Raw genomic sequence first — 8,430 nt, forward strand, 5'->3', positions numbered from 1 at the left:
AGCACAAGTATCGGAATCGGTATCAGGAGGGAAAAAATGGTATCGGAACATCTCTAAATATAATATGAAATACACATAAAATATAGTCACTTTATTCAATAATGGAATAGAGCTCCTTTAAAGAAAAAGGTTGTGGACCAGCGATATAGTTAATTGAAGAGAGGATCGTCAGGTGGGTCAGTCAATCAATCGTCTCCAACCTTGTGTTCACTGCAGTTAATATACTTCCTGGATAATGTTGAGTGGGTGTTAATGAGCTCTCTCTCTCTCAATGTGCCCTGTGTGTTAACGAGCTTAAAGAGTGATTGACCCTAATGAGCTCTGGGCCTTAATGATCTCAGAACGTTAACGAGTTCCTTTTTGTTTTTTACATATCTATACCTGACTGGTTTTTGTCTTTATTGTGCTGGCGTTGACACAAATAGTTATTTAATAATGTTTGAAATGAGCAGCAGAGGTCAGTGTTGGTCTAAGGACGGGCTGTGATCTGTGCCGGAAGGTCAAACAACCTGAAATCAGCAGAAAGATGATGTTTTCTATTCTTTTCAGCACAGAAAAAAAGATGCTTTTTGTTGTTTGTTTGTCGGTGCAGCGCTGCCTGATCAAGTGGAGGAAGTCTGTGTTTGTGTACCAGACTAAATCATCGATAACTCCAGAGGTCAGAGCGAAGAGGAGGAGGAGGAGGAAGAGAGGATTCAGGAGACCGTGTTAATGTTGTCAATGAAAACTGAGATGAAAACAAGATTAGAACCAAATAAAAAGAGATTTTCTGGCTCCAAATGAGGCAGTAAAACTAAATCAGAATCAGGGATGGAGGAGAGAAATAGGAAAAAGAAAGAAAGAAAGAAAGAAAGAAAGGAGGAGAGGTTAGGAGATATAAAGAGGAGAAGGGATGAGGGAGGGGAGGAGGAAAAGATCGAAGATGAGAGGAGGAGAAAAGGCTGAGAAATGAGAGGATGAAAGGAGAGAATATGACAGAAGGAGAAGAGATAAGCGAGGAGGAGGAGATTAGGAGGTAATGTGTTGCTGTGGATGAGTGGTCTCAGCCTGCAGGGACAGGCTGCAGGTTGCAGCAGTTATTCAGGGTGAACGCTTGCTCTCAGGTTACTGTGCTGTGACTAAGCTTCTCCAGGCAGGAAACAAACTCTTCTTCTGTCTGTTCCCAAAACTTGTCTTTGTTTCTGCAAGTTTGCGTTTTGATTTGTGAGTCTGTGAGAAACCAGTGAATTGTACAGTTATAATTTATTGTTGGCTAAATACAACACAGTTTGTCAGAATACATAAGTTAGTATCATGGATCGCATTAGCTGGGGAAGTAATTTGGCAAGCGAACGTTAAAGTTTGCCAACTATACTCAGTATTTTGTTAGCGATAACATTAGCCAAATAAAGCAGTTTTTCCATCAAGTTTGAAGCAATATTTAGCTCCCTTCCAGACTAGCTAGCAAGACATGTTTGGTACCAATAGATGTGTTAGATCATCTAGTTTCATATAATACCACCATCTTCTTCACTGTTCTGGTACAAGAGTTGATCCTAAGATGTGCATGTTTTTTTGCATTTTGAACCAGACATTTTAGATAAACTGCAGGGTGGTAAAGAAAACTGTGAAGATAAATGTGGGTAGGCAATAGTAAATAAGCCTGAAATAATTATTATGATAAGAACCACCGATCACAATAATGATGCTAAAGTGAAAACTTTTGTTTTTAATGCTCTTACAGTTTAAAAATACGTCTGAATCGAGTCCTCTCTCCTCCATTGTGCAGAAACTCCCTCAGCTGCCATTGATCAACAGGCTCAAAAGACCTTCTCCTCACATTGACAGAAGGTCTTTTAGTCTTTTATCAGCCTCTGGTGAAAGTTTACGCCGTCCTTCGTACTGTAGCTGCAATTTCACCAGTGAAGGAAATAGATTAGATTTTGATTTTTGTTCTTTTGTGTGTTTGCTCTGGGATTTTATGTTGTGCCGGTTAGGAAAACTCTGTGTCTGTCTCACCTTGCAGAAAATTGGAAATCAAATAGAGAATTGTTATACAAACCATCATCTGCTCTCTCCCGTTGTAGTTTTATCATCTTTCCGTAGTTTTTATCAGCTAAAACAGTTGCAGGTTAACTAATGCTTCAGTTTAGCTGCTAAAACCAGTTGGTTAGCTAACAGTCTACTTTAGCAGCTGAAACTGTTATAAAGTCAAATACTTTCTTTCAGGTTAGCTAACGGTTCAGCTTATCTGATAAAACTGGTTGATTAGCTAACCGTCCAATTTTACAATCGTAGTTTTGCTATTGTAGTTTATGTCATTGATCTGTGATGTTTGATATTTTGTAATGATGGTGTTCCTGCGTCTCCCAGAATGCCTTTCAAAAACCCTGGTAGAAAAAGGCATAAACTTGTAATTACCTGAGAATATGGAACAAACCTCAATGTAAAAACCAGTATAAAAACCAGTGGTGGTGTCCAAGATGATGTCAGACTTTCTTTCTGTGTCTTTCAGGACATCTTGAACAACCTGGACTCTTGTGATCTGGATGATGATGACCTCATGCTGGACGCAGACGTCCTTGAAGATGCCTCACTGCACAGCGGTGCGTTTGTATAAACTCATTAAGTAAAATGATGGATCCCACTGAGGTCACATAAGGCCTGTGATGTGTGACACGACCTGACTCATTTTCCTGTTAAGTTTTAATAGGCTCAATGATTCATACTATCAGCAGATTCAGAACAGACAATAGTTAATGAATTCATCCAAAGTGGATGTAGAACCTGAAAGTGAGCTGATTTAAACTGCTGAATGTTTGATATCAGGTTGCTATCAGTTGATATCAGTGTAATCTTTAGCTTTAACTCCTCGTTAAGTTAGCTAACAGTTCAGTTTAGCAGCTAAAACAGTTTAGCTTCAGGTTTCGATCTTGGTTTAATCTTTGAAAAGTTCCTCCCCAGCAGAAAACTCATTATTGTTAGGAATTGAATGCAGTCCCAGACCTCTGTGCTGTTTAATGTATACCTGCCTACCTCTTCCATCAAGAGTTTAATACATACAACTTCATGATGTCTGGATGATTTAGTGATTACAAATCCAGTCTTAATTAGCTTTTTATACTCCAGATGATAAACTAATTTTCATTCGTAATAACCCATTTTCACCCCTGTGCTGCTGGTCTGAACCCTGCAGATGGAGACGGGATCTCCCACATGGCTCAGTGGAGGATGAGACAGCTCTGCTGGGGGACGCAGGACGTCCACAATGACAATGAAAGGTGAGGGAAGATACTGTTAACGTGTCCTGGATTAACCTGCAGACTGGTGGTCACAATCACGTCGGGGCTTTCTGTAAGGGAAAGGCACTGCAAACGTTTGTGTGTAAGAAATATTCCGACTGATTACCAGAAAACACTTAACATGAAGACCTTCCCGTCCTCCCAATTATACCGTTGTAACGCTGCCAAAGTTTAACTTCGCAGTGGCGAGAGGGGAGGTCAGAGAGGGTAATTTCAAAGTTGAAAAGTTTGTCCTGATGGTGGTTTTAGGGTCATAAATGCACCACATGAACAAGTTTGTTCCTCTTTATTGGGAGTATGTGCATTTCTGTGTTATTATAAAGTCAGCTTATTAGAGAAATATTGGTGTGTGTGTGTGTGTGTGTGGGCTATGTGAAAGTCGCAGGGTCACTGAAATCAATATGTTTTGATTGTCAGCGTGTAGATGTTTTGTGAGATATTCTTGTCACAGACAAACGGGTGAATGAGAAGTTGTGACCTCTGCCCCGTAGAGGAGGGAATAATCAATCGTAGCTTTGAGCTAAATCTTAATAAGAAATAGCTTTTTATTAAAACAGCTCTGAGCTGAACATCTTTACTGCTCCTCTTTCACAGTCCTGATAATTCGGGGACTTTGTAAAACCAACTCTATAAAGTGTTAAATGTGACCTTATGAACCTTTTGGCTTTGTTTATTGACCGCTCAGAGTTCAGTGTACTGGGTCAGAGCTGAGGTTGTTATTGTGAGCTGAAATAAAACTGAAAGGGAAATAAAAACTAGACTTTACAAATAAACTAAACTAACAGAAACAATATTGTGAAATTAAATCTCTAACCCTAACAGGAAAAACCTGTAAACGTATATATTCTTTTTTTACCCGTATCAGTACACATATTATAATTTAAAAAACCCTAATAACAACTAAACTGAGACAAACACTGGTAGCTGTGGTAGAAAATGACCATAATGCATCATGCTGTCGCCCCTTTAGTGACTTCCAGTGCTACAAGCTAACTGAGGATCCTGGGAACAAGAGGACCGACAGCGACCTCATTCTGGACCTCTGTCCTCCGAGGTGACTCAAACCTTCTCCAGTATCACCAGTGCAACCAGAGCTCCCAGTTCACCACATTAATACTTATTTAAAGCTCTGGCTGAAACTGTAATGTTGAGTCATTATTTCCTGGTAGCTGTCTGACAGTCTAATATTAATCTCTGTTACCTTTATTGATTGATTGAGTGGAGTAATGTGAGCTCTGCCCCCCCAGGTCTCCCTTCCTGTCTCCCGGTACTCCTGGTTTGGGTCTGGATGTGGAGGAACTGGCTGAAGACTGTTCTGCTGTCAGATCACAGCTGGAGTACCTGCAGAGGTTGCTGCTTCAGGTGAGTAGCCGCTCAGATTTATTTAACTAGCCATAACGTTAGCCTGCAAAGTACGTACAAACGGAAAGCCGACCAAATCAGCCCCAGTTGCTGGCTATAATTTTCCACATTAGCAAGCTAAATTAAAGCAGGCTAACGTTAGTCAGCTAAAACCACAATAAGACAATATATTACACAAGCCTTATCTTTGGACTCTGTGTTGTTCTAGGCGTCAGTTTTGGTTTCTAGCCCTCTTTTTCAGCTGTTTTTGAAGTCAGGGTCATAAATTTGAATTTGCTTTTTGCATTTTGGATCAGATGTTTATTGCTAATTTGCGCCGTCCAGGGCAATTTGCATCTTTGCCTCGACTCCAAGTTTGATTTACTTTAAGATGATGCTGCATTAAAGGTTCTAATGTTGTTCTACAGGACAGTTTCCACAGTTTCCATACAGAAAGGATGTTCTGTTCGTTCTCTAATAATCTTTAATGAAATGTCGTTCAGGAGGAGGACATAGACGATGACACTCTGACCACAGACACTCCTGAAGCCAACGATTCCTCCCACGGCTCTGACACACAGGTCAGCATGTTTCAAACGTTATTCAAACTTCTTTCCTTCAACCGGCCTCACCTGCTCCTTCCAGTATTAATCCAATATGTGTGTTCAGGTGCAGGTTCTCCTGCAGGAGGTGCAGCAGCTCAGAGAGGAGCTGAGGAGCCGAGACCGAACCATCGCACAACTCACCCTGCAGCTGGTCTGTGTCAATGTCTCTCTGCCCTCTCTCTCTCTTTAGCATGTTCACTCTCTACATGCTAAATGCTAAGTGCTAACGAGCGTCCTCGTGTCCTCTTTAGCAGACTGTTCCCGCGGCGACCACCAAGTGTCGCTGCCAGGAGATGACGGGAAGGGTGGACCGCCACACGCAGACAAGTGCGACGGAGAGAGAGAGTGTGGCCTCGCAGACGCCCTGGAGAGAGCACGCTGTGAGCGCACACACACACACACACACACACACACACATATATACACACAATGTTTGATTTATTGATTATTTATCAGGTTTTGTGCAGAGGTGCAGCCCAGAGTGCTTCACAAAACAGAACAATATTTATCAGAAAACTACCAGCAATCAGTGTTTCCTCAAAGACAGGTTGCTTTACTGAAGTCACCTGCAAGGGTTTGTGGGTAATGTAGTCCTTGAAATACAAACAGTTGCCTCTCGCTGTTCTTAGATGCTCGTACCTGAGGAGGTTTCTGGTGCTGTAAATATCATTATTACTCCCTTCCTTTCATCCTGTCTTCCTCCTCCTCCTCTTCTTCTTCCTCCTGACGTTATGACTCAGCTTCCTGTCCTCCTCCTGTCCCCCTCCGCTCTGTCTCTCCTCAGGCTTTACCTCCTGTTCCTTTCCTCTCTCCGCCCTGGCAGTATCAGCGCTCCAGGCCTTACAGGGGGAGGCCGAAGCCCAGCATCCCCTCCCACCTCGCTAGAAAAAGTGAGTCTTATAACCCCATAACCAGAACCAGAACTCCCATTACCCAGTCCACACTGCTGACTCTTCCTTATCTTCCTCCACCTCATCATCATGATCTGTCCCCGGTATATCCTGCCTGTAGGACTGAAAATTATTAACATTATTTAAAATATTTAGCTAGCTTTTTCTTCATGAATTTCAAATATGAATAAAAAAGGAAACAATTAACCAAATGATTAATTCATGAAATAAAAATCTGAATATATCGGCTGCAGTTTCACCAGATTGTGTTCAGTTAACTGAATTACTTAATTAAAAGAATTTACAGTAAAAAGTAAAATGTGTCTGCTAATTAGCTGCTTCTTACTGTATCTGCCGTTAGTGGGCGAACATTTAACAGCACTCTGTTTTCCATAAAACAAATCAGACCATCAGAGAAAATATTTCTATATAGTTATTATTAATGTCTGCCACCGGGTCAGACTCCCCTTAAAATCAATAAAACAAGGTGGTAGAAACACTACCGCTTTTGTCCACAGGGGGCACCATAATCAACACAAATTCAAAGTTCCTTGTTGCTGCTTTAAATAATTCATAACTCTCACACAATGCTAACTCAGAGAATGACAATTTTTAGAGATTTAAGAGCTTAAAATGTGAAAATCTGACTGCATTAATTGTCGTCTTTCAAGTTGAGCAACAGATAAAAAGCTGAATCTTTAAAACTGAACAGAAAAAGTAATTTTTTTAACTTTACGTTGGATTACTGATTGCAGTTTCTGCAGCACTACCTCTGCATTGTGCTGAAATCAGACTGCACAGTAGTTCTGTATTTATATATATATATATATATATATATTATACATTATAGACGATCGCTGTGATAGAACAGAGATTCATCGGCATATCGGACCACACACATTAATTAAAATGACCAAATATCATGGAAATAATCTATGTTTTATTTTAGAGCCTTATCATAAAGCTGAGCCTGGTGGAAACCCAGACTGACCAATCAGAGCTGGAGCATATACATACAGGGTGTCTGCAGGGTCTCAAACTCAATATTCTAAATTTTAGGTCTTAAAAGTGTCTAAAATATGATTTTGATCGGTTGATAGCTTAAAAAATCTAAAAAATCTAGTTTCCATTGCAAATACACAATACAAAACGGCCAGCAACGACCCAAGTTTGCCCATTCATATGTAGTCAGAAGTTAGCAAGTGAAGGGTCAAAGGTCAGATGTTTTTAATAAAGACGACTTCCAGCAGAAAACAAATATTATAGTCGAAATCCTGCTCATCCAAGACTCAGCTGCACTGAATCAAATGCTCCAAATTAAAAGTTTCTGTGCGACATTGAAGGTTATTTTAACTTATTCATGATTTAACATTGCAGCAGCGACTTCAGAGGGAAAATCAGTTCAGACACGAGTTTAATCTGCTGGTCACTTCACTCCAACTTTAATAATAAATCAACGTGTTCCAAACTTTAACTAAACTCTCCTGATTAGTTTTCAGCTCTTTCATCCTTCATCCTTCCTCCCACTGTCTGTCTGTCTCTGAGGACGGACGGACCTTCAGTGCATCTGCCTGAAACTGTTTCTGAGTGTATTTGGTCCTCTAACTGTCCTCCCTCTGTCCTCTGTGTGTCTCTCCTCTCTGCCCTCGCCCAGGAGTGGAAACACTAGTGCTTTACTTCAGTGACACAGCGTGGTACGGTAGCATCTTTATTATCCTTCTCCATCTCTTCCTCCTTCTCCTCCTCCTCCTCCTCCCTCCCTTCCCCATCCCATAAGATAGTTTGTGTCGTCTGTCCATCATCTTGTCCGCCGTTAAAGTTGTTTCAGTTGCTTTTTGGAGTCTTCACCATATCACCGCCTCTGTTGTTGCACCAGTAAAGTCCCAGATTGTCCGATCTGTTCGCTAAACCCTCTGTAAGAACCTCCCATGTCACCCATCGGTTGGTGGAGAACCGCTCTGAAGCCTCCAGTTTGGCGTTATGGTCGTCGACCTTGACAGTTAGTCGGAGCCAGCTGTGGTGACGTACTGCGAGTTGATCTGCTCATTGGGCTTCTTTGGTTTGGAAACAATGGCGGCTCGCCTGGTCACACACGATCTGGGATTCCAAATAAACAGTAAAATGTTGTTTGTGAACAATTTGAGGGAGAGAAATAGTCAACAACAGAATCTGGATCCATATCTGATCAGCACTGGCCAACACTGCATTTTCATGTGTTTTTAGTGTATTTTTCATATTCTTAGTAATTTTTTTGTATAATTTCTGTGTATTTTTCATATTTTTTTTGTATTTTTAGTGTTTTTATTATTTTTT

At 40.9% G+C, this 8,430-nt stretch overlaps 1 protein-coding gene across 4 annotated transcripts in view; it reads left to right on the top strand.

Moving 5' to 3' along the window:
• Positions 1 to 8,430, top strand: part of ccser2b (coiled-coil serine-rich protein 2b) — a 29,350-nt gene that overhangs the window by 14,925 nt on the left and 5,995 nt on the right. For 2 of the 4 annotated variants that reach the window (XM_035666413.1, XM_035666406.1), the window contains 7 exons: positions 2,495 to 2,585; positions 3,176 to 3,260; positions 4,252 to 4,335; positions 4,529 to 4,643; positions 5,126 to 5,203; positions 5,292 to 5,378; positions 5,479 to 5,607. In XM_035666413.1, coding sequence (XP_035522306.1) covers positions 2,495 to 2,585; positions 3,176 to 3,260; positions 4,252 to 4,335; positions 4,529 to 4,643; positions 5,126 to 5,203; positions 5,292 to 5,378; positions 5,479 to 5,607 — 669 coding nt within the window. Of the gene's footprint in view, positions 1 to 2,494; positions 2,586 to 3,175; positions 3,261 to 4,251; positions 4,336 to 4,528; positions 4,644 to 5,125; positions 5,204 to 5,291; positions 5,379 to 5,478; positions 5,608 to 6,011; positions 6,118 to 8,430 lie in introns of all 4 variants that reach the window. The other 2 variants (XM_035666429.1, XM_035666422.1) reach the window with 2 other exon arrangements.

This window comes from Morone saxatilis, unplaced genomic scaffold, assembly GCF_004916995.1.
Source record: "Morone saxatilis isolate NCDOM2014 unplaced genomic scaffold, NCSU_SB_2.0 Contig1, whole genome shotgun sequence".
NCBI lineage: Eukaryota > Metazoa > Chordata > Actinopteri > Moronidae > Morone > Morone saxatilis.